We start from the raw sequence: 27,480 nt of genomic DNA on the forward strand, positions 1-27,480 counted from the left end.
CAGAGAGCCTGGTCAATCGTGGGGGCAATAGCAAGAGTATCATTGACATACTAGTGCAGGTTACCGTTTTTTACAGACAAGTCGATATTGTTTATACTGAATTATTATATACAGTACCAGTCAAAAGTTTGGACACCTACTTATTCAAGGATTTTTATTTGTACTATTGATGTCTTCACTATTATTATACAATACAGAAAAAACTATGAAATAACACATGGAATCATGTAGTAACCAAGAAAGTGTTAAACAAATCAAAATATATTTTTTAGTTTCTTCAAAGTGGCCACCTTGTGCCTTGATGACTGCTTTGCACACTCTTTGCATTCTCTCAACCAGCTTCACCTGGAATTATTTTCCAACAGTCTTGAAGGAGTTCCCACATACTAAGCACTTCTTGGCTGCTTTTCCTTCACTCTGCGGTCCAACTCATCCCAAACCATCTCAATTGGGTTGTGGTCAGGTCATTGTGGAAGCCAGGTCGTAATTCTCGACCATTGGCGACTCAGATCTACTTCTCGTGACTATTTGCACTTTTACTGGATAGGCTACAATGATAAGCAGAATATTAGCACTGTGTGTGCACAGCAGCGATGGGTTCTGTTCTCTAGCAGTGGAAAAGACGCTCCACACCTGGCACATGCAGCATACATCAGCTGGTGAGCAAGCAATGAGTGTGGACAGGCAGGCTCATCTGAAACCACCAGTCACCAGCCTACTCTTTAGCTTTGCCTGGTTAAGAAACACAAACTGCTTTGTGAAATGTAAAACAACATTAGTGTGGAGTTTAATAGTAAACAGTCTAGTTATTTGTCTCTCTCTCTCTCTCCCCTTGAGGACAGAGAAATAGGCTGTCTTTGAATTTGTTGTCTCGCTCCAACCTCTCACTTTTCCCCCTGCATCCCATAGCCAGGTTCTGACAAGTCTCAGATTAACTGACAATTACAGACGTTACCTTCTTACTGAAGTATGTCGGGAATTTTCTGTTATTTTGCTACATAATGTTCCTGTAGATTTAAAAACATAATTCGGTTAACACCATTAATAGCATATGGAGCGTTGATGATGCCTGCTATGAAAGTATCAGCCTTGTCCCTGTTTCACTGTCGGCTGCTGTGTGAGTGAGCCACTCTCACTCCCTCTCCCCATTGTGCTCACAGAGGAGGGAGAGATGCATTATGAGAAGAAACAAGCGTATGACCTTTGCTCAAATGCAATTGTGGGGAAAAATACAGTTTTCAAAGCAACTACTGTTGTTCTAGTTACAGAGAGCTTTCTGTGAGTACCACTTCACAACCGGAGTCGGCTGTAGCCTAGTGTGGTTTTGATGCATCCGCAGAGTGGGGCAGAGCATGCCATTTTGCAGTGAGTAGGTCACCTAGGACTATTGCTGGAAAGTCTTTGTAGGACATACGCCTACATTTTTAGATTAATCAATTAGCCATCGTGGCTATATAGCAACAATATCATATTTAGATTTAGCAATCTAGCTAATTGTTTTGAGTTCCCGCTTCCTCAGGTAGTGTATAATATAGCCTACCGGCCAATATGCACAAAGATGGCGGAAAATTCTCTGAAGAGCAACATTTTTTTTCTGATAATACTGGATCCTATTTTGACAGGTTGCACATCAATATAAATCAGCATTTCCTGGATATGTTAGATGAAATAGCTTACTTTTTTAATCATAGGCTACCATCTTAGTTTCTTAGGCTACCATCTTAGTTTCATAGGCTACCATCTTAGTTGTCCTACAAGTCTCTGGAAGAAAATTGTCTAGAACCCTGCCGCTAATGTAAAGTAGCTGTCCATAATTTTTTTTTTTTTATTGTTGTAATTTTATATAGCAATAAATATTATACATTGCGATAATTTCCCTAATGTGGACATTTTCTAGTTATTATACGTAACAAAAATATAAACGCAACAATTTCAAAGATTTTACTGCGTTACAGTTCACATAAGAAAATCAGTCAATTGAAATAAATGTATTAGGCCCTAATCTATGGATTTCACATGACTGGGTAGAGGTACATAGAGGAGGGCATAGGTCCACCCACTTGGCAGCCAGGCCCACCCACTAGGGAGCAATCAGAATGTGTTTTTCCCCGCAAAAGGGCTTTATTGAAGACCAAAATAATCCTCAGTACTGATATGGATGTCCTGAGCTGGCGTGGTTACACATGGTCTGCATTTGTGAGGCCGATTTGGACGTACTGCCAAATTCTCTAAAACGACGTTGGAGGCAGTTTATGGTAGAGAAATTATCATTACATTTTCTGGCAACAGCTCTGGTGGACATTCCTGCAGTCAGCATTTCAATTGCACACTCCCTCAACTTGAGGCATCTGTGCCAATGCGTTGTGTGACAACTGCACATTTTATTATCCCCAGCACAAGGTGCACCTGTGTAATGATTATGCTGTTTAATCAGCTTTTTGATGTGCCACACCTGTCAGGTGGATGGATTATCTTGGCAAAGGAGAAATGCTCACTAACAGGGATGTTAACAAAATCTGAGAGAAATAAGCTTTTTGTGCGTATGAAACATTTTGGGGATTTTTTTAATTTCAGCTCATGAAACATGGAACACTTTACATGTTTTTTTTGTTTTGTTCATGATATATTTTGCAAGCTCATTTTCACTACAAAACTGTATTACTGTATTACACATCCTTTTTTTAAATTCATTTTTTTTTTTACATCAGAGTGGTGATATTAATGTAAACCGTTATAGTCCTCACGATGACCCTAAAATGTTTTCTTTAAAACAAATTCATGTCTTTGGTTAAGTACCGTTGATTTTTCATACGCGACTCTCCGTGGCAGCGCTGTTGTCATTTTCAAACTCAAATGGCAAGGAGAAATCAGCTCATTATAAAAGTAGTTGGCCACAAACAAATAGTCGGATTTGACAGTCAAGCTATCAGTCCAATGGGAGCCAACACCTGTCCCTATTTAGAACTACCTGTGATTTGTTGAAATTCTCCCATCAAAAAAAGTGTTGCGTTTCCTTATTCGTATTGACCATATGCTGTAAAAATTGTCCCAGAAGGAGACGACCACTACAGGTTGTGTAGTATATATTTAGTATACCCAAGCTCTTTGTGGTTTGTCTGTTTTTTAAAAGAGTAGCAGCAGCAAATTGTCCCTGTTCCATTGATTTTCAATACAATATCAATGTGATTTTAATTTGCATGTGTAAAAGACATCACACTGCTTGCTTAGCGAGGAGCACTGTATCTCAAACCCATCCCATACCTGGCGTGAACTCGGGACCTCTGCCTCAAAAACACAAGTGACCGCCCTCCTCGAGCCTCTTTGCCGATCGCCCCAGCTCGAAAGCGAACTAATGAGGCGAGGAGTACGTTGATTACAGGAAGTCATCTGAACACAAGTGAGACACCTGTATGTGTAGTCATTTTTATGTCACGTTTTCAAATTATAACCTATTTCAGTATATTGATTATGAATTTGGTGTTTTGACACTGGGCTATAAAATCGAGTTATGTTTTATGAAAATAAATGATTTCAACAGGGTTCTATTTAACCATAAAAGTGCCAATGGGTAAAAATGTCATCATTTTTGAAACCCTTTTATTTTATTCTTCTGAAATTGTAGAACTTTAAGGAACGTTACCACAAAAAAAACACTATTTACGATGTCTGTTAGTATGGAGGAATGAAAAATGATCTCTCTGTATAATAGTGGTGTGGGTCCGAGCTGAAAATATGGACTCCATAGTAAACCACATCTGGCACAGAGGTAGATGTACAATGCTGTGAAAAAGTATTTGCCCACTTTCAAATTTTCTCTACTTTTGCTTATTTTTGATACTGAAAGTTATCAGATCTTCAACACACAACCTAATATTAGATAAAGAGAACCTGAGTGAACAAATATCACAACAATTACATGCAGAACTTTGTTTATGAAATATGTAACACCCAATGCCCCTTTTTTTTTCTTCTCTCCCCCTTACACTCAATTACTGGTTGTGCCACCTTTAGGTGTAATGACTCCAACTAAACACTTTCCTGTAGTTGTTGATCAGTTTCTCATGTCGCTGTGGAGGAACTTTTGCCCACTTTTCCATGCAGAACCTTTTAGTTTTTTTTTCTCAAGCATACACGGCTTGTTTCATGTCCTGCCACAACATCTCAATAGGGATTAGGTCTGGACTTTGACTAGGCCATTCCAAAACATCAAATGTGTTGCTTTTTAGTCATTTTCATGTAGACTTGATTGTGTGTTTTTGGATTATTGTCTTGCTGCGCTTCAGCTCACCGACAGATGACCTGATATTCTCTGTTACAGACCAGAATTCATGGTTCCTTTTTATTAAGGCAAGTTGTCCAGAGGCAGCAAAGCATCCCCAAACATCACACTACCACCACCATGCTTGACCATTTGTTATAAGGTTCTTACTGTGGAATGCAGTGTTTGGTTTTGGCCAGGCATAATGGGACCCATTTTGTCCAAAAAGTTATTCTTTGACTCATCTGTCCATAGAACATTCTTCCAAGAGTCTTGATGATCATCCAGAAGCTTCCAGGTGCTTTTTGGCAACTTTTTGGAGGACATGGGTCCCATTATGTCTGGTGAAAGCCAAACACTGCCTTCCACAGTAAGAACCTCATACCAACAGTCAAGCGTGGTGATGGTAGAGCACGGATTTTGTAACGTCAGGATAGTTGGTTCAATTCTTGGGACTAACCATCCTTAAAATGGATGCAGTCACTTCTAGAAGTCATAAGGCGCTTTGGATAAAAGCATCTGCTAAATGGCATATATTATTACTCTGTGCCCACCCTCCCCTATTAAGGTGTCACCAGCCGCCCGTGGTAGACATTGGTATTGCCCTTTTTTAAGCAAAAAATATGGTTAAAAAGCCACTGAATGAGCCCCAAAACATGCTTTGGCTTATTGATTTTGATAATAGTTCAGAAATCTTGCCCAGCCTACTAAAGTGGATCCATTTTTTTAAACAGTCACAGCAGGCAGGATGCAAACAGGGAGCTAGTTTACCAGACGAGTCGCCACACCGCTCTGTGTGCGTCGCTGTGCGTGTTCTGCCTCATTATGGTGTTGCGGTTTTTAGCGCCACCTGCTCGATGTTTGTTCTACTACACCTTGTTAACCGCATTTATTCTATGGTACTTTCTTGTGTGCTCCTTTGGGATCAGTTGACCACATTTGATCACAGGAACATGTACTCCGGAGTATCTCTAGCCATCCTTGTTGTGTCTGCCTGCGAAAGCATTGTCTGTGAGTCTAACACGTTGTCTGTATGTTCATCTTGCTATATCAGAAGTTATTTTCTACAGAGGATGTTGTTTGGGTTTTATGTCAGTAGTTTTGCTGAGTAGCAGCTTGCCTAATAAATCAGACTGTGATACCAATTCTTGGGATTCAGTCTGAAACAACAAAGCACTGCAAAACTTTGGAAAGTTTCCTTTTTCAAGCCAGAATGTTGAATATAATTACATTTTGAACTTACTCTACCGGTTGTCTGTGCAGTTGGTCCTTCAGTTGGTTAAAATTTGAAAAGAAATATCCACAGGAAAGTATTATTTACCAAACTTAGAGCGCGTAAACACCTGCAAGACTGCGGGTGGTATGCATTGCCTGCAAGACTTGCGGGTGGTATGCATCGCCTGCAAGACTGCGTGTATCATCTTGTGCACAAGCAAACAAATCTTGATTTAAGTCAGTTTAATTATGCTTTCCTGTGGATATTTTGTCTCAAATTTCAACCCACTGAAGGACAAACACCACAAACAATCGGTAGAATAAATTCAAATGTAATTTTAGTCAACATTCGTGACAGACAAGGGACATTAGTTAATTTTTTTTCTATGTAATTGTGCATGGTTTTGCTGTAACTTTGCATAGCCACAGTGGGACTTTGGCACATTTAGCAAGTGATGCTATCTGATCTCTTCATGCCTTACGCAAGCATACAGGTCTATTTGGGCAGTGTTTTGAATTTAGAACATTGTTCATTTCAATATGCTTATTGGATACAGCTTTTACCTAAGCATTCTATTGTACGTTATGTTGCACCATGGGTAATGTCTGAGCTGTATGTTCATTGCATTATTCTGTATTCTTTGAAGTTTCACACCATTTCATTAAATACTGGAGGTTTGGAGAAAGCCTAATCCTGACTCTTGACATAGAGTTTGTCTGTCTAATTACGGTTGAACACAGCCTGAGGAGGACAGAACAGTGTGTGTGGGGTGATCATTTTGTGATCATCAAAACAGAAATTAGCCACAGAAGGCGGATCCAAAAATGCAGCGTGAACATTTGGTCAAGGTTAGGGACGTCCCTAGGAGTCGATAGTGCTAACACACAGGCAGCTGAATTCAGATTTTTTATTTTTATTTTACACTTATTGGTCTTTTGACCAATCACTGCAGAGTTTTCCACATCAGATCTTTTTCAGAGCTGATCTGATTGGTCAAAGACCAATTAGTGAAAAAAAAGGTCAGTTTTGGGCTGCCTGTGTAAACGCAGCTAATGAGTGACAGACAAACAGCCTGAAAGGGTAATTATTTACCCCAAGTCTGGTTTGGAGCCTACCCACCATTTAATTCATGTTTAAAATGTAACTTTAAAAAAAAATTGAGCATCAGTATCAACTTTAGCATATTAGTAGAGAAAAGGAACGAGATGTTTTTTTCCCTGGCACTACACCGCTCAAATGACCAAAGCTTGATAATGAGTTGGTTATTTGAATCAGCTGTGTAGTGGTAGGGCAAAAACCACAATGTTCACCAAGAACCCTGTTCTATTGTAATCCCTTCATTACAGCACAGGAAACCAAAGCACTGTTCATGGTTTCCCTCCTGGTTATTTCCTAGAAGGGGATCAACAAGGATTATATGTAGATTATGCCAAACATTCATTACAAATAAACCATGAAGCGCTCTCAGGAGCCAAATGTTCATTCAGCCGTTTAATCAAGTCAAACATTTTTCATTCAGTTCCGTTCACTTAGATGTGCATCTACTTCCTGTAGTACCTTGATGTTTGTGACAGTGTGATCCATCTTCAGTTTATCTAGATGTAATATATATTTGGAGTGCTTAAAGTATAATACAAAATAAAAAAATAAAAAATAAAAAAAAGATTTTATATATATATTTTAACAACCAAATCTCTATTGATGTAAGTGGCATGTTATAGAATGGTCCGGACACTTAATTTATATATTTTTTCCATTTCCTCATTGTGCAGTACGGGGGCTCTGAGAACCTAAACAAATGCTCCATAAACACCCCGTCCTTTTAGAAACAGAAACGCTCTCAGTGTGGTGATGCAGACCTTAAGATGTTATACACATGAAATTGTCATTCTGAACCTAATCCGCAGCATTACATTGCTTTTTGTGCGACTCGAGCTTTTTCCGCTATCCAGCAGTTCCGTTCTCCGTGTAGCCTGCTGCTAGAATGGACAGAGGTATCGCTCGAGTCTCTTGAAAACCAAGTGAAATCGCAAAAAGTTTTGGGATGCTTCTATAACTTGCCATTACATCAAAAATAGAGATTTGGTTGTAAAAAAACAATTCTCTTAAGTTGGCAGTGATGAATAAACTTGTTTGGTTTATTTTTTTCCCTTTTTAGATGGTGTCTGCACCACGGCGGACTGCACTCAGGCAGGTAAATATATACATACACACACACACACACATACACACATACATACACACACACACATATACACACACACACAGGTAGAATATGAGCTGTTTTTGTCTGTGTGCAGCGTCTCGTCTGATAGAGAACATGGATGCCAATGTGGACCCGTGTGACAACTTCTACCAGTACGCCTGTGGAGGCTGGTTGAAGAAGAACATCATCCCAGAGACCAGCTCCCGATACAGCACCTTCGACATCCTACGAGACGAACTGGAGGTGGTCCTGAAAGGTTTGAAAGTCTTGTAGCTTGGCGCAGTTTGGATTCAGTGAGTTTTCCAGGGAGGTGTGAGAGCTGGGTGTGGATCTGTTGGCCAGGGAGGTAGGAGTGATAGGGGGCTGGGTGTGGATCTGTTGGCCAGGGAGGTAGGAGTGAGGGGGCTGGGGTGTGGGTCTGTTGGCCAGGGAGGTAGGAGTGAGAGGGCTGGGTGTGGGTCTGTTGGCCAGGGAGGTAGGAGTGAGGGGGCTGGGTGTGGGTCTGTTGGCCAGGGAGGTAGGAGTGAGGGGGCTGGGTGTGGGTCTGTTGGCCAGGGAGGTAGGAGTGAGGGGGCTGGGTGTGGGTCTGTTGGCCAGGGAGGTAGGAGTGAGAGGGGGCTGGGTGTGGGTCTGTTGGCCAGGGAGGTAGGAGTGAGGGGGCTGGGTGTGGGTCTGTTGGCCAGGGAGGTAGGAGTGAGGGGGCTGGGTGTGGGTCTGTTGGCCAGGGAGGTAGGAGTGAGGGGGCTGGGTGTGGGTCTGTTGGCCAGGGAGGTAGGAGTGAGGGGGCTGGGTGTGGGTCTGTTGGCCAGGGAGGTAGGAGTGAGGGGGCTGGGTGTGGGTCTGTTGGCCAGGGAGGTAGGAGTGAGGGGGCTGGGTGTGGGTCTGTTGGCCAGGGAGGTAGGAGTGAGAGGGGGCTGGGTGTGGGTCTGTTGGCCAGGGAGGTAGGAGTGAGAGGGGGCTGGGTGTGGGTCTGTTGGCCAGGGAGGTAGGAGTGAGGGGGCTGGGGTGTGGGTCTGTTGGCCAGGGAGGTAGGAGTGAGAGGGCTGGGTGTGGGTCTGTTGGCCAGGGAGGTAGGAGTGAGGGGGCTGGGTGTGGGTCTGTTGGCCAGGGAGGTAGGAGTGAGGGGGCTGGGTGTGGGTCTGTTGGCCAGGGAGGTAGGAGTGAGGGGGCTGGGTGTGGGTCTGTTGGCCAGGGAGGTAGGAGTGAGGGGGCTGGGTGTGGGTCTGTTGGCCAGGGAGGTAGGAGTGAGGGGGCTGGGTGTGGGTCTGTTGGCCAGGGAGGTAGGAGTGAGGGGGCTGGGTGTGGGTCTGTTGGCCAGGGAGGTAGGAGTGAGGGGTGTGGGTCTGTTGGCCAGGGAGGTAGGAGTGAGAGGGGGCTGGGTGTGGGTCTGTTGGCCAGGGAGGTAGGAGTGAGAGGGGGCTGGGTGTGGGTCTGTTGGCCAGGGAGGTAGGAGTGAGAGGGGGCTGGGTGTGGGTCTGTTGGCCAGGGAGGTAGGAGTGAGAGGGGGCTGGGTGTGGGTCTGTTGGCCAGGGAGGTAGGAGTGCGGGCTAGGGTTTGTGTGGTTGGAGGATTTACTGGGGTTAAAGCAGCTTGTCCTTCAAGGAAAAACTGGGTCTCTAGGAATAGTCACGGTGGTTAATGGTGTCATCTATCTGCAGTGTTTACTGCCAACGCAGGAACATACAAAAAAAAAGAAAGGTGCATAGAGGACAAAGCGTCATCTGAAATCCCGACCTTAGAATAGTTGGAGGCTTTTAACACCATCTGGTTAGCACCATCTTGACAGTAGATTTACAGGAAGGCTTCCCTTACACCTGAAGGATTGGGTGGTGGTGGGGGCTTGGTCTGTCTGATTTACATTGGATATATGGATGTCACTGCACCAAATCAAATTGTAAACTCAGCAAAAAAAGAAACGTCCCTTTTTCAGGACCCTGTCTTTCAAAGATAAGTCGTAAAAATCCAAATAACTTCACAGATCTTCATTGTAAAGGGTTTAAACACTGTTTCCCATGCTTGTTCAATGAACCATATACAATTAATGAACATGCACCTCTGGAACGGTCGTTAATTGCCTACCGTCTGTAACCCGTTAGTGTCTTAAGGTCACAGTTGTGAAAACTTAGGACACTAAAGAGGCCTTTCTACGGACTCTGAAAAACAACAAAATAAAGATGCCCAGGGTCCCTGCTCATATGCGTGAACGTGCCTTAGGCATGCTGCAAGGAGGCATGAGGACTACAATGTCTGTACTTTGAGACACCGAAGACCGCGCTACAAGAGGGACAGCCGATCGTCCTCGCAGTGGCAGACCACGTGTAACAACACCTGCACAGGACCGGTACATCTGAACATCACACCTGCGGGACAGGTACAGGATGGCAACAACTGCACGAGTTACACCAGGAATGCACAATCCCTCCAACAGTGCTCAGACTGTTCGCAATAGGCTGAGAGAGGCTGGACTGAGGGCTTGTAGGCCTGTTGTAAGGCAGGTCCTCACCAGACATCACCGGGAACAACGTCGCCTATGGGCACAAACCCACCATCTCTGGACCAGACAGGACTGGCAAAAAATGCTCTTCACTGACGAGTCGCGGTTTTGTGTCACCAGGGGTGATGGTCGGATTCGCGTTTATCGTCAAAGGAATGAGCGTTACACCGAGGCCTGTACTCTGGAGCGGAATCGATTTGGAGGTGGAGGTACCGTCATGGTCTGGGGCGGTGTGTCACAGCATCATCGGACTGAGCTTGTTGTTATTGCAGGCAATCTCAATGCTGTGCGTTACAGGGAAGACATCCTCCTCCCTTATGTGGTACCCTTCCTGCAGGCTCATCCTGACATGACCCTCCAGCATGACAATGCCGCCAGCCATACTGCTCATTCTGTGCATGATTTCCTGCAAGATAGGAATGTCAGTGTTCTGCCATGGCCAGCGAAGAGCCCGGATCTCAATCCCATTGAGCACGTCTGGGACCTGTTGGATCATAGGGTGAGGGCTAGGGCCATTTCCCCCCCAGAAATGTCCGGGAACTTCCAGGTGCCTTAGTGGAAGAGTGGGGTAACATCTCACAGCAAGAACTGGCAAGTCTGTTGCAGTCCATGAGGAGATGCACTGCAGTACTTAATGCAGCTAGTGGCCACACCAGATACTGACTGTTACTTTTGATTTTGACCCCCCCCTTTGTTCAGGGACACATTATTCAATTTCTGTTAGTCAGATGTCTGTGGAACTTGTTCAGTTTATGTCTCAGTTGTTGAATCTTGTCATGTTCATACAAATATTTACACATGGTAAGTTTGCTAAAAATAAACGCAGTTGACAGTGAGAGGACGTTTATTTTTTTGTTATGTAAATTTGTCAAATTCGCCGAATACAACCTTACCATGAAATGCTTACTTACAAGCCCTTAACCAACAATGAATATTTTTTAAGAAAATATTAGCAAAAAAAGTAATAAAATAAGTAGCACAATTAAAATAATAATAAAGAAGCTATATACAGGGAGTCGGTAGTCTAACGGTTACGAGTGTTGGGTCAGTAACTTAAAGGTCGCTGGTTCGAATCCCGAGCCCAAACATCTGATGTGCCCTTGAGCAAGGCACTTAACTACAATTGCTCCTCTAAGTCTCTCTGGATAAGATTGTCTACTAAATGTAAACATGTGTGGAGTTGCAGGTGAGTCAAGGTAAATGTAGGGTTAAAATTACTGCATAGATAATAAACAGCGAGTAGCAGCAGCGTAAAAAAAAAAAGGGGGTTGATGCAAATAGTCTGGGTAGCCACTCAATTAACTGTTTAGCAGTCTAATGGCTTGGTGATGGAAGCTGTTAAGGAGCCTTTTGGACCTAGACTTGGCGCTCAAGTACCGCTTGCCGTGCGGTAGCAGAGTGAACAGTATGCCTCGGGTGGCTAGAATCTTTGACAATTTTTAGGCCCTTCCTCTGACACCGCCCTGTATATAGGTCCTGGATGGCAGGAAGTTTGGCCCCAGTAATGTACTAGGCCGTACGCACTACCCTCTGTAGCGCCTTGTGGTCGGCTGCTGAGCAGTTGCCATACCAGGCAGTGATGCAACCAGTTAGGATGCTCTCGATGGTGCAGCTGTAGACCTTTTTGAGGATCTGAGGAACCATGCCAAATCATTATCATCGTGCCCTCTTCACAACTGTCTTGGTATGCTTGGACCATGATAGTTTGTTGATGTGGACGCCAAGGAACTTGAAGCTCTCAATCTGTTCCACTACAGCTCTGTCGATGACAATGGGGGCATGCTCGGTCCTCCTGTTCCTGTAGTTCACAATCATCTCCTTAGTCTTGATCACGTTGAGGGAGAGGTTGTTATCCTGGCACCATGCGGCCAGGTCTCTGATCTCCTCCCTATAGGCGGTCTCATCGTTGTCGATGATCAGGCCTACCACTGTTGTGTCATCGGCAAACTTAATGTTGGTGTTGTGCCTGGCCATGCAGTCATGAGTGAACAGGGAGTACAGGAGGGGATTGAGCACGTACCCCTGAGGGGTCCCCGTGTTGAGGATCAGCATGGCGGATGTGTTGTTACCTATCCTTACCACTTGGGAGCGGCCCGTCAGGAAGTCCCGGATCCAGTTGCAGAGGGAGGTGTTTAGTCCCAGGGTCCTTAGCTTAGTGATACGCTTTGAGGGCACTATGGTGTTGAACGCTGAGGTGTAGTCAATGAACAGCATTCTCACATACAGTTGAAGTCTGAAGTTCACATGCACTTAGGTTGGAGTCATTAAAACTAGTTTTTCAATCACTATTTTTTGCAAGTCGGTTAGGACATCTACTTTGCATGACACAAGCCATTTTTCCAAAAATTGATTATAGACAGATTATTTCACTTATAATTCAGTGTATCACAATGCCAGTGGGTCAGGAGTTTACATACACTAAGTTGACTGTGCCTTTAAACAGCTTGGAAAATTCCAGAAAATGATGTCATGGCTTTAGAAACTTCTGATAGGCTAGTTGGCATCATTTGAGTCAATTGTAGGTTTACTTATGGATGTATTTCAAGGCCTACCTTCAAACTCAGTCCCACTTTGCTTGACATAGTGGGAAAATCAAAAATCAGCCAAGACCTCAAAAGAAATTGTAGACCTCTACAAGTCTGGTTCATCCTTGGGAGCAATTTCCAAATGTCTGAAGGTACCACGTTCATCTGTACAAACAATAGTACACAAGTATAAACACCATGGGACTACGCAGCCGTCATACTGCTCAGAAAAGAGATGCGTTCTGTCTCCTAGAGATGAACGTACTTTTTTGCAAAAGTGCAAATCAATCCTAGTACAAAAGTATCTATATCCACAGTAAAACGAGTCCTATATCGACATAACATGAAAGGCTGCTCAGCAAGGAGGAAGCCACTGCTCCAAAACCACCATAAAAAAGCCAGACTACGGTTTGCAACTGCACATGGGGACAAAGATCATACTTTTTAGAGAAATGTCCTCTGGTCTGATGAAACAAATATAACTGTTTGGCCATAATGACCATTGTTATGTTTGGAGGAAAAAAGGGGACGCTTGCAAGCCGAAGAACACCATCCCAACTGTGACGCACGGGGGTGGCAGCAGCATGTTGTGAGGGTGCTTTGCTGCAGGAGGGATTGGTGCACTTCACAAAATAGATGGCATCATGAGGATAGAAAATTAGGTGGATATATTGAAGCAACATCTCAAGACATCAGTCAGGAAGTTAAAGCTTGGTCACAAATGGGTCTTCCAAATGTAAAATTACCCCAAGCATACTTCCAAAGTTGTGGCAAAATGGTTTAAGGACAACAAAGTCAAGGTATTGGAGTGGCCATCACAAAGCCCTGACCTCAATCCTATAGAAAATATGTGGGCAGAACTGAAAAGGCGTGTGCGAGCAAGGAGGCCTACAAACCTGACTCAGTTACACCAGCTCTGTCAGGAGGAATGGGCCAACATTCACCCAACTTATTGTGGGAAGCTTGTGTAAGGCTACCCAAAACGTTTGACCCAAGTTAAACAATTTAAAGGCAATTCTACCAAATGCTAATTGAGTGTATTTAAACTTTTGACCCACTGGGAATGTGATGAAAGAAATAAAAGCTGAAATAAATAATTCGCTACTATTATTCTGACATTTCACATTCTTAAAATAAAGTGGTGATCCTAACTGACCTAAAACAGGGCATTTTTACTAGGATTAAATGTCAGGAATTGTGAAACTGAGTTTAAATGTATTTGGCTAAGGTGTATGTAAACTTCCGACTTCAACTGTAGGTGTTCCTTTTGTCCAGGTGTGAAAGGGCAGTGTGGAGTGCAATAGAGATTGCGTCATCTGTTGAGGCAGTATGCAAATTGGAGAGGGTATTGGTTTTCTGGGATAATGGTGTTGATGTGAGCCATGACCAGCCTTTCAATGCACTTCATGGCTACAGACGTGAGTGCTTTATTTAACTAGGCAAGTCAGTTAAGCACAAATTCTTATTTACAATGGCGGCCTACCGGGGAACAGTGGGGTAACTGCCTTGTTCAAAGGGAAGAACGACAGATGTTTACCTTGTCAGATCGGGGATTCGATCCAGTAACCTTTTGGCAGGTTACCTTCGTGTTCTTGGGCACAGTGACTATCGTGGTCTGCTTGAAACATATTGGTATTATAGACTCAGACAGGGAGAGGTTTAAAATGTCAGTGCAGACACTTGCCAGTTGGTCAGCGCATGCTCGGCATAGACATCCTGGTAATCCGTCTGGCCTTGTGAATGTTGACCTGTGTAAAGGTCTTACTCACATTGGCTGCGGAGAGCATGATCACTCAGTCGTCCGTAACAGCTGGTGCTCTCATGCATGTTTCAGTGTTGCTTGCCTCGACGCGAGCATAGAAGTAATTTAGCTCGTCTGGTAGGCTTGTGTCACTGGGAAGCTCGTGGCTGTGCTTCCCTCTGTAGTCTAATAGTTTGCAAGCCCTTCCACATCCAACGTGCATCGGAGCTGGTGTATTACGATTCAATCCTAGTCCTGTATTGACGCTTTGTCTGTTTGATGGTTTGTCGGTTAGGGTCCCGCTCCTTGGAAGCGGCAGTTCTACCCTTTAGCTCAGTGCGGATGTTGCCTGCAATCCATGACTTCTGGTTTGGGTGTGTACGTACAGTCACTGTGGGGACTACGTCATCAATGCACTTATTGATGAAGCCAGTGACTGATGTGGTGTACTCCTCAATAACATTGGAAAATTCCCGGAACCTATTCCAGTCTGTGCTAGCAAAACAGTCCTGTAGCTTAGCATCTTCTTCATCTGACCACTGTTCTATTGACTGAGTCACTGGTGCTCCTGCTTTAGTTTTTGCTTGTAATCAGGAGGATAGAATTATGGTCAGATTTGCCAAAATGGAGGGCAAGGGAGAGCTGTGTAGGTGTTTTTGTTCCCACTCTGGTTGCACATTTAACATGCTGGTAGAAATTAAGTTTCCCTGCATGAAGTCCCTGGCCAATAGGAGCGCCACCTCTGGATGAGCGCTTTCCTGTTTACTTGTACAGCTCATTGAGTGCGGTCTTATTGCCAGCATCGGGTTGTGGTGGTAAATAGACAGCTACAAAGAATCTCTAGATGAAAACTCTCTCTTGGTAAATAGTGTGGTCTACAGCTTATCATGAGACGCAAAAACCTTAAGACTTCATTAGATTCCGTTCACCAGCTGTTGTTTACAAATATCCATAGACCACCACCCCTTGTCTTACCAGAGGCGGCTGTTCTATCCTGCCGATACAGCGTAAAACCTTCTAGCTGTATGTTATTCATGTCGTTCAGCCACGACTCGGTGAAACATAAGATATTAGTTTTTAATGTCCCGTTGGTAGGATATACGTGATCGTAGTTTGTCTATTTTATTATCCAATGATTGTACGTTGGCTAATAGGACCGATGGTAAATGCAGATTACCCACTTGTTGTCGGATCCTTACAAGGCACCCAGACCTACGTGCCCGATATCTCTGGCTCTTCTTCATGCGAATGACGGGGATTTGGGCCTTGTCTGGTGTCTGAATTAAATCCTTTGCGTCCGACTCGGTAAAGAAATAATCTTCTTCCAGTACGTGGTGAGTAATCGCTGTCCTGATATCTAGAAGCTCTTTTCGGTCATTAGAGACGGTGGCAGAAACATTATGTATAAATTAAGTTACAAATAAAGTGAAAAAAAAAACACACATAATAGCACAATTGGTTAGGGGACTGTGAAACGGCAGCCATCTCTGGTACCATTATTTATTTCTTGAGTTATCTTAGATTAATTCTGAATTTTGAGGAAGTGTATACTGGCTACGGAGTTCCAAATGGACAAACAGTACAAATGGACAAACAGTACTACTTTTTTTTTCTTCTTGTTTTTCAAGCGGAAGTCTTAAGGGAGGATGCGAGCAAACTTGTTTGGTTCGGCTAGCCGAGTTCTGCTAGCTGCCATCCAAACTGAAGCATGCTTAATGGCAGAGGGGGTTACCATCTGTTAACAGTGTAGAAAATGATTTTCTTCATCCAAAATTAGTCTGGAATAATGGTAGACAGGTGTATACAGATGGGAGGAAATGAGACTCTCACCCCTCTCTTTTAGCTTATTTTACAGTCAACTTTTTCCTGTTCACTTTATATGCCCTCAGTCACACTCTGAATCACCCCTTATTTGCCCTTCTCTCTCCTTTAATCTCCTCTTATCTGCCTCCCTCTGTTATGCTCTCCACCTCTTCTCCTCCACCTCTTCCGCTCCTTTCTATCTTTTGATGTCTCAAGTATCTGTGTTTAACTTGTATGGCTTTTTAAAGCGTATTGTAAATCAGAGGTAGAGTACTCTTGGGGGTCCTACTTTGTCTGAGTGAATGTGCATGATTGTCCACTGCCAAAGCCTGATTTTAAAAAACACACGTCTGGGTTTGATTCTCCGGTTTATGTCTCTGATTGAATTACAGCAATCAGTCTCCACACTTTCTCTATCAGACGTCATTATCACCAGTACAATACTGTCAGAAAAGCTCACCCTGGTACCAGACGGGTAGACAATTGTGTCTGCTAAATACAGTCAAGGTTAAGACAAAATTCACAGTAACAAACTGTATGAAAAGATAGAGGGGCAAAATAGGTTTGTGTTTTGTCATTGGTCATGATGGTCTAATCTTCTGCTGTATTTAATCTTCTGCTCTCATTTAATGACACCCGTTCCCACTGCTACCACTGACCCGTTCCCACCGCTACCACTGACCCGTTCCCACCGCTACCACTGACCCGTTCCCACCGCTACCACTGACCCGTTCAGCACGGGGACATCGGTTCGCTCTGCATTGTGAACCCGAAATGAAGACATCAAAAAATGACAATCACTAGGCCTTTAGGCTAAGCCTACGCTGCGTTGTATGCCTCTTGAGTAAATCTGAGCTGAAAGAACATTTCTGTTTAAACAACTAGACGCCTTAATCTTCAATTTTAAAACAATTGTGTGCACGAACAGCCGAGGAAAAAAAACAAAACCCCCACACAAACGAACAAAAACGACAACCTCTTGTCATAATATATGCACAAACTGTTTTGACGGACTTAATGAGGCACTGCTCTTGGCTCTTAACCACAGCTGTGTGTGGGTAGGCCAGTTTTCCACCTCTCTCTTTGTTTCAGGTATGGCGTACTCTGCAATAATTTGCCCAATTGACCGTGAGCTTTTTAATTGTACCTTGTTTGTGCCGGAGGGAGAAATAGGAAGGAGGGAGAGAGACTGGTGCAAGTCCAAAAGAGAGAAATGTAGAAAGATGGGGATGAACTTAGAGAAAGGGAAGTGAGGAAATGGGAGGTGACATGGTGGTTATCTCTGTGGGAAGTGCCCAATGAGCTGTCGGTGACATCATAAAGGGTCAGACAAAATGTCTGTCAGACAGACAAGCGTGACATCAGAGGGTTAGATAGAGCGGATCACTTTTGTCAAATGGTCACCGCCTTTCAAGGTGTGTTGCACGATGTTTAAAAACATTGTCTGACTTGCGCCTATATGGCGATTTGCATGAACTTTATAAAAATCAAAGGTCATTCACTGCAAGTTTCTGCAATTGCTCTTCACCACCTTCATCGTGCAGCCCTCACCTGCATTGTGGGAGGCTCTATCGTCAACCAGACATTCTGTGTTTTTTTGTTTGTTTGACCCACGCGAACATGACCAAAGAAATAACTGAAACAGGAACCAACTTTGCCTTGATTCATGTATACAGTAGAGATATAAATATTTATACTACCGTTCAACAGTTTGGGGTCACTTATAAATGTCCTTGTTTTTTAAAACTTCTTATGGCTGAGATCCCGCAAACGGGATCGATTTATTTATTTGTCTGTATTTTAAAATAACATCAAATTGATCAGAAATACAGTGTAGACATTGTTAATGTTGTAAATGACTATTGTAGCTGGAAACGGCTGATGATTATTATTATTAATGGAATATCTACATAGGCGTACAGAGGCCCATTATCAGCAACCATCCCTCCTGTGTTCCAATGGCACGTTGTGTTAGCTAATCCAAGTTTAGCATTTTAAAAGGCTAATTGATCATTAGAAAACCCTTTTGCAATTATGTTAGCACAGCTGAAAACTGTTCTGATTTAAAGAAGGAATAAAACTGGCCTTCTTTAGACTAGTTGAATATCTGGCGCATCAGCATTTGTGGGTTTGATTACAGGCTCAAAATGGCCTGGAACAAAAACCTTTCTTCTGAAACTCGTCAGTCTATTCTTGTTCTGAGAACTGAAGGGTATTCCATGCGAGAAATTGCCAAGAAACTGAAGATCTCGTACAACGCTGTGTACTACTCCCTTCACAGAACAATGCAAACTGTCTCTAACCAGAATAGAAAGAGTAGTGGGAGGCCACGGTGCACAACTGAGCAAGAGGACAAGTACTTCAGTGTCTAGTTTGAGAAACCGACACCTCACAAGTCCTCAACTGGCAGCTTCATTAAATAGTACCCGCAAAACACCATTCCCAACGTCAACAGTGAAGAGGCGAATCCGGGATGCTGGCCTTCTAGGCAGAGTTCCTCTATCCAGTGTCTGTGTTCGTTTGCCACATCTTAGTCTTTTCTTTTTATTGGCCAGTCTGAGATATGGCTTTTTATGCCTAGAAGGCCAGTGGCTAGTCGTAAAATCTGTCATGATTGATTGTATTGTTACAGGCCCACTATGTGGTTGTTAAAGTCCCATTTGGAGAGATATGGTAGTTTTTCTCTGCATAACATTTTAGAAGTTGTCCCTTTTTTTCAGGTTTAGAAGAAGTGGCTGCTAAATTCTAACTCCCATTCGTGTTAGCAAGGCTAGCATACAGAAATCAGTGGTGGTAGTCTGTTTTTAACTGTAATGCAGTAGATTGGTGACAATGACATGAATATGTATTTGGGTTTGACATCCATACAAGCATTATACTCTGATTTTAACCTCCCAGATAGTATGAAATACACATTGTAAACAATGGCATAAATATAGGCAAATTTTGCTGGGGAGGGGGGGGGGGGGGCAATTAAGAGATTTGGTATCTTTTCCCACGCATTACCATGGCACTTCAATTGTTTAGGTTGAGTTCGATTGACCTCTTTACCACATGTATGTGGTTAGACAGAATGTCTGTAAGTCAGACATCTTGTGACGGCACAGAGGGTCAGACGGCACAGAGGGTCAGACGGCACAGAGGGTCAGAAGTCCAACAAATCTGTGCTCCATGTTCAGCTTGTCAGCAATTCTGCAGCTGCTGCCTGGGTCTGTAGAACATATACATGGAGCATTTGCTCTGCAGAGACACACTTCCTGTTTAGGGCCCTGATGTTGGTGCCAGATAAATAATATGACCTTAAGTGTGCGTGTGCCTCACGAGCATCATGTGGTCTTTAATCCATATGCGCGCACACACACACACACACACACACACACACCAGTCAGTTGTTAATCCAATCATACACAAATGATCTGTGCCCTTTGGCAGGAAGCTCCCTATGAAGGGTTCCTAACCCAGAGCTTCATTAAGATTAAATGAGCAGATAAATAGTGTGCACACTAGGCAATGAGACAGCAGGGGTTCTGCCCTAACCGGAAGAGGGGGTGGTGGGAATCAGGGTAGAGGGAAAGAGGAAGATTGAGATGACAGATGGCTGTTACTGTAAAAATGAAAAAAGAGCGGGGGGGGGGGGGCAGATGAAAGGTAGAAATACAGAGTGGGTGATACAAAAAGGTAGAGAGAAAAATAAAAGCACATTCTTTGTCCTAACTCTAGCCAGTGTTTATTCCTACTATTACCACTGCTAGTGCATGTGGGAAGGACCTTTGATTTTAAAGCATTGTTTTTACCCTGCTTGTTCTTTGTTCTGTGATGTTTCTCAATGTTTGTTATGTGGTGAAAAGCAGGGGTGCCAGCAGACAGATGGCTCCTTGGCCTGGGGTCTGGCTGAGTTCTGTCTGGTCTGGAGAGACCTGTTGCGGTCTCTCCGGGGGGCATTATATTGTCCTCAAACACAGATTCTATGCTCCATGTTTCTCACAACACTCGCAGCTGAACTGATCTCCCCCCTCATTATAGATGTTTTGGAGAAAAGCGTGGAGGGGGAGGCCAGTGCCCTCACTAAAGCCAAGACCCTCTACAGATCCTGCACCAATGAGAGTGAGTCTGTTTTGTTGGGGTCAATAACATTTAAGTTCAGACATTTCAGTCAAACCTACCTTTTTAAACTGTGAGTTAACCTTGGTCACTTCCTGTTTTTTTTTCTTTTCTCCTACCTCTGAAGGTCAGATTGAGAAAAGGGGCGGAGCTCCTTTACTAGACATGCTCCCTAATGTATTTGAGTGGCCAATAGCAACAGACAACTGGGAGAGCGTCTATGGTAAACTACACTGCTCTTCTAGCACTGTTTCCTATACCCATTTTTGTTTACCTATTCACAATCCAATCCAATTCAATCCTCCTCTGTCTCCTCCTCTCTCCTCTCCTACTTAGGTGAAAGATGGAGGTTGGAGGATGCCATTGCCATACTAAATGAAAAATACGGAACTCATGTCTTGGTTAACTTTTTTATCGGCACTGATGACAAAGACTCCAATTCACACATCATTCATGTAGGTGGCCGTCACATGCACAGAGACACACCTATACCTCCGTCACATGCACAAAGACACACCGATACCTCCGTCACATGCACAGAGACACACCTATACCTCCGTCACATGCACAAAGAGACACACCTATACCTCCGTCACATGCACAGAGACACACCTATACCTCCGTCACATGCACAGAGACACACCTATACCTCCGTCACATGCACAGACACACACCTATACCCCCGTCACATGCACAGACACACACCTATACCCCCGTCACATGCACAAAGAGACACACCTATACCTCCGTCACATGCACAGAGACACACCTATACCCCCGTCACATGCACAGACACACACCTATACCCCCGTCACATGCACAGAGAGACACACCTATACCCCCGTCACATGCACAGAGACACACCTATACCTCCGTCACATGCACAGAGAGACACACCTATACCCCCGTCACATGCACAGAGACACACCTATACCTCCGTCACATGCACAAAGACACACCTATACCTCCGTCACATGCACAGAGACACACCTATACCTCCGTCACATGCACAAAGACACACCTATACCCCCGTCACATGCACAGAGACACACCTATACCTCCGTCACATGCACAAAGACACACCTATACCCCCGTCACATGCACAAAGACACACCTATACCCCCGTCACATGCACAGAGACACACCTATACCTCCGTCACATGCACAAAGACACACCTATACCCCCGTCACATGCACAGAGACACACCTATACCTCCGTCACATGCACAGAGAGACACACCTATACCTCCGTCACATGCACAGAGAGACACACCTATACCCCCGTCACATGCACAAAGACACACCTATACCCCCGTCACATGCACAAAGACACACCTATACCCCCGTCACATGCACAGAGACACACCTATACCCCCGTCACATGCACAGAGACACACCTATACCTCCGTCACATGCACAGAGACACACCTATACCTCCGTCACATGCACAGAGAGACACCTATACCTCCGTCACATGCACAAAGACACACCTATACCTCCGTCACATGCACAGAGAGACACCTATACCTCCGTCACATGCACAGAGACACACCTATACCCCCGTCACATGCACAGAGAGACACCTATACCTCCGTCACATGCACAAAGACACACCTATACCTCCGTCACATGCACAGAGAGACACCTATACCTCCGTCACATGCACAAAGACACACCTATACCCCCGTCACATGCACAGAGACACACCTATACCTCCGTCACATGCACAGAGACACACCTATACCCCCGTCACATGCACAGAGACACACCTATACCTCCGTCACATGCACAGGGACACACCTATACCTCCGTCACATGCACAGGGACACACCTATACCTCCGTCACATGCACAGAGACACACCTATACCCCCGTCACATGCACAGGGACACACCTATACCTCCGTCACATGCACAGGGACACACCTATACCTCCGTCACATGCACAGGGACACACCTATACCTCCGTCACATGCACAGGGACACACCTATACCTCCGTCACATGCACAGGGACACACCTTTACCTCCGTCACATGCACAGGGACACACCTATACCTCCGTCACATGCACAGGGACACACCTATACCTCCGTCACATGCACAGGGACACACCTATACCTCCGTCACATGCACAGGGACACACCTATACCTCCGTCACATGCACAGGGACACACCTATACCTCCGTCACATGCACAGGGACACACCTATACCTCCGTCACATGCACAGAGAGACACACCTATATCCCCGTCACATGCACAGAGAGACACACCTATACCCCCGTCACATGCACAGAGAGACACACCTATACCCCCGTCACATGCACAGAGAGACACACCTATACCCCCGTCACATGCACAGAGAGACACACCTATACCCCCGTCACATGCACAGAGAGACACACCTATACCCCCGTCACATGCACAGAGAGACACACCTATACCCCCGTCACATGCACAGAGAGACACACCTATACCCCCGTCACATGCACAGAGAGACACACCTATACCCCCGTCACATGCACAGAGAGACACACCTATACCCCCGTCACATGCACAGAGAGACACACCTATACCCCCGTCACATGCACAGGGACACACCTATACCTCCGTCACATGCACAGAGAGACACACCTATATCCCCGTCACATGCACAGAGAGACACACCTATACCCCCGTCACATGCACAGAGAGACACACCTATACCCCCGTCACATGCACAGAGAGACACACCTATACCCCCGTCACATGCACAGAGAGACACACCTATACCCCCGTCACATGCACAGAGAGACACACCTATACCCCCGTCACATGCACAGAGAGACACACCTATACCCCCGTCACATGCACAGAGAGACACACCTATACCCCCGTCACATGCACAGAGAGACACACCTATACCCCCGTCACATGCACAGAGAGACACACCTATACCCCCGTCACATGCACAGAGAGACACACCTATACCCCCGTCACATGCACAGAGAGACACACCTATACCCCCGTCACATGCACAGAGAGACACACCTATACCCCCGTCACATGCACAGAGAGACACACCTATACCCCCGTCACATGCACAGAGAGACACACCTATACCCCCGTCACATGCACAGAGAGACACACCTATACCCCCGTCACATGCACAGAGAGACACACCTATACCCCCGTCACATGCACAGAGAGACACACCTATACCCCCGTCACATGCACAGAGAGACACACCTATACCCCCGTCACATGCACAGAGAGACACACCTATACCCCCGTCACATGCACAGAGAGACACACCTATACCCCCGTCACATGCACAGAGAGACACACCTATACCCCCGTCACATGCACAGAGAGACACACCTATACCCCCGTCACATGCACAGAGAGACACACCTATACCCCCGTCACATGCACAGAGAGACACACCTATACCCCCGTCACATGCACAGAGAGACACACCTATACCCCCGTCACATGCACCCTTTAACCCTCTCGGGTAGGGATTTAGTGTACCTATTTGCTCAATAAACTACTGTAAATTTTTTGTAATCCTTTAAATCTAACAGTGTGAAGTATTCACACACTAAACTCTCTGAACCGCCTACATTAGCAGTACATGCTCTCATTGGTCACACAACCTCTACGTTTTTAAAGAATGGCACACACATCCGTCTGCATTTAATTACCAATCATTGTTATTTTGATTTGTTTAACTAGGCTGATTAAGACCTAAGTTAAGAACAAATTCTTATTTTACAATGACGGCCTACACCGGCCAAACTCCAACCAGGACGACGCTCGGCCAATTGTGCGCCGCCCTATTAAATGTCTACGAATGAGCCACTGCACTCCTTAAAGTATCCTGTTCAGTTTAACAGTCATACCAACTATTAACGATGCAGTTTCTGACCTAATGAATAATATGGATAGGCTTTATGGTCCAGGTGTTTAGTGTTTAGTGAGTGTATTGGCTTTCTCCTGCTGTTGAATGAATGGCTACTTGTGTCCTGATTTATTATAATTTTTTCTCTCTCTTGCCAGTTTGACCAGCAAACCAGCCTTGGCCTCTTATCCAGAGATCACTATAGCTGTACTGGGTCCTATGCAGAGGTAGGCATGTAAGCACACACACACATTATTTCTCTGTCTGGAGCTGTGGAGGAAATGAGTTCTCTGTACGGGTATGTCTGGGTTTCCCGTTCTGATCACTGGTCCATCCACCCAGAACACACAACGACCCACATCAGCATAGATTCCAAGCCCTCAGCATCAGTTTAGGATAAGATCAACATCCTCTCCAGGTAATTATTGCTGACGCTGGGTCCAAACCTCCACTATGGGTTAATGAACTTCAGGACTTGTTATGAAGAAGTCTAAAGCCGTGAGGTTTTCAACCTGAATATATTACTGTAGTTTAATGATTAAACTAATCATCAGCATAGACATGCTCTAATGGTTTCTGAACCTCCTCTGCTAGTGTGTTTACACAGACCTCCAGATAAACCTGTTTGCCTGAGGAGGTCTCTGTTATGGAGAAACGGTCAACCCCAGTATTATCCCCCTAAACACTGGTCACATTTTTTGGCCCACGGATCTCCCACGTTTCAACGCATCTTACTGTTACTCATGTCAGTATGACTAGCTGGAGTGTGAGTGGATGTGTGTATGTTAGTTTGGGGGTATATTGTGTGTGTGATGAGACATATTTGGTCGCAGCCCAACCCAAACCACATGTTTGAGGTAGACATTCTCTCGTATGGTTTCACTGTACTAAGTACCGCCGCTGATTGATATTCTGTACTTGCCAAGCTTGGCTTGGATAGGTGTGTTTGGTGCTTTGATGTTCATTTTGGATGAGAGCGAGTCTCCTTATATGGAGTTCTCTTCCTGTCTCTTAATACCAAACGGAAGATCATTGAGCCTCATTTATATTTACAGTGATGTGAATACAGTATCTCACTTTATATTTACAGTGATGTGAATACAGTATCTCACTTTATATTTACAGTGATGTGAATACAGTATCTCTCTTTATATTTACAGTGATGTGAATACAGTATCTCTCTTTATATTTACAGTAATGTGAATACAGTATCTCTCTTTATATTTACAGTAATGTGAATACAGTATCTCTCTTTATATTTACAGTAATGTGAATACAGTATCTCTCTTTATATTTACAGTAATGTGAATACAGTATCTCTCTTTATATTTACAGTAATGTGAATACAGTATCTCTCTTTATATTTACAGTAATGTGAATACAGTATCTCTCTTTATATTTACAGTAATGTGAATACAGTATCTCTCTTTATATTTACAGTAATGTGAATACAGTATCTCTCTTTATATTTACAGTAATGTGAATACAGTATCTCTTTATATTTACAGTAATGTGAATACAGTATCTCTTTATATTTACAGTAATGTGAATACAGTATCTCTTTATATTTACAGTAATGTGAATACAGTATCTCTTTATATTTACAGTAATGTGAATACAGTATCTCTCTTTATATTTACAGTAATGTGAATACAGTATCTCTCTTTATATTTACAGTAATGTGAATACAGTATCTCTCTTTATATTTACAGTAATGTGAATACAGTATCTCTCTTTATATTTACAGTAATGTGAATACAGTATCTCTCTTTATATTTACAGTAATGTGAATACAGTATCTCACTTTATATTTACAGTAATGTGAATACAGTATCTCACTTTATATTTACAGTAATGTGAATACAGTATCTCTTTATATTTACAGTAATGTGAATACAGTATCTCTTTATATTTACAGTAATGTGAATACAGTATCTCTCTTTATATTTACAGTAATGTGAATACAGTATCTCTCTTTATATTTACAGTAATGTGAATACAGTATCTCTCTTTATATTTACAGTAATGTGAATACAGTATCTCTCTTTATATTTACAGTAATGTGAATACAGTATCTCTCTTTATATTTACAGTAATGTGAATACAGTATCTCACTTTATATTTACAGTAATGTGAATACAGTATCTCTTTATATTTACAGTAATGTGAATACAGTATCTCTTTATATTTACAGTAATGTGAATACAGTATCTCTTTATATTTACAGTAATGTGAATACAGTATCTCTTTATATTTACAGTGATGTGAATACAGTATCTCTCATTCCTCCTTAGCTACCCAACAACTTCTGACCGCTCTTCTTTTCTGTTGATACTACAATACGCGTTTTTAAGGTGTGTTTCTGTGTGTCCTCCCAGCCATGTAGAGCATACAAACAGTTCATGATAGACGTGGCCAAGCTGATCCGCACCGACCGCAGCCTAGTGGTCAACGAGACCCAGATCAGAGAGGAGGTCACCAGGGTCATTGAGCTGGAGAAGGACATCGCCAATGTAAGATCAACACCCCTTCTTTAGGAACACCTGCTTTACTTATGATCTGCTGTTTTGTAACAAATGACTGGGAAGATGAGAGAAAATAGGGATCCTCTATATCAGGGAGTGGGCGACTCCAGTCCTCGGGGGCCTGATTGGTGTCACACTTATTCTATCCAAACACAGCTGATTTACGTTATATATTACATATCCTACCGTTCAAAAGTTTGGGGTCACTTAGACATTTCCTTGTTTTTGAAAGAAAAGCAATTTTTTTTGTCCATTTAAAATAACATAAAATTGATCAGAAATAGTGTAGACATTGTTAATGTTGTAAATGACTATTGTAGCTGGAAACGGCTGATTTAAAAAATATAAATAAAAAAGGAATATCTACATAGGCGTACAGAGGCCCATTATCAGCAACCATCACTCCTGTGTTCCAATGGCACATTGTGTTAGCTAATCCAAGTTTATAATTTTAAAATGCTAATTGATCATTAGAAAACCCTTTTGCAATTATGTTAGCACAGCTGAAAACTGTTGATTTTAAAGAACGCTTGTTTGGTTACTACATGTTTCCATATGTGTTATTTCATAGTTTTGATGTCTTCACTATTATTATTACTTGCCAAAACCAGAGTTTGTTAACAAGAAATTTGTGGAGTGGTTGAAAAACGAGGTTTAATGACTCCAACCTAAGTGTATGTAAACTTCCGACTTCAACTGTATGTATACCACCGGTCAAAAGTTTTAGAACAC

At 43.7% G+C, this 27,480-nt stretch overlaps 1 protein-coding gene across 1 annotated transcript in view; it reads left to right on the top strand.

Moving 5' to 3' along the window:
* The window catches only part of LOC120018333 (neprilysin-like), a 54,170-nt gene that overhangs the window by 11,257 nt on the left and 15,433 nt on the right, over positions 1 to 27,480 (top strand). Inside the window, exons 3-9 of the mRNA XM_038961469.1 lie at positions 7,633 to 7,668; positions 7,775 to 7,936; positions 20,267 to 20,347; positions 20,472 to 20,567; positions 20,681 to 20,799; positions 24,382 to 24,450; positions 26,602 to 26,736. Coding sequence (XP_038817397.1) covers positions 7,633 to 7,668; positions 7,775 to 7,936; positions 20,267 to 20,347; positions 20,472 to 20,567; positions 20,681 to 20,799; positions 24,382 to 24,450; positions 26,602 to 26,736 — 698 coding nt within the window. The remainder of the gene's footprint in view (positions 1 to 7,632; positions 7,669 to 7,774; positions 7,937 to 20,266; positions 20,348 to 20,471; positions 20,568 to 20,680; positions 20,800 to 24,381; positions 24,451 to 26,601; positions 26,737 to 27,480) is intronic.

This window comes from Salvelinus namaycush, chromosome 23 (genome assembly GCF_016432855.1).
Source record: "Salvelinus namaycush isolate Seneca chromosome 23, SaNama_1.0, whole genome shotgun sequence".
NCBI lineage: Eukaryota > Metazoa > Chordata > Actinopteri > Salmoniformes > Salmonidae > Salvelinus > Salvelinus namaycush.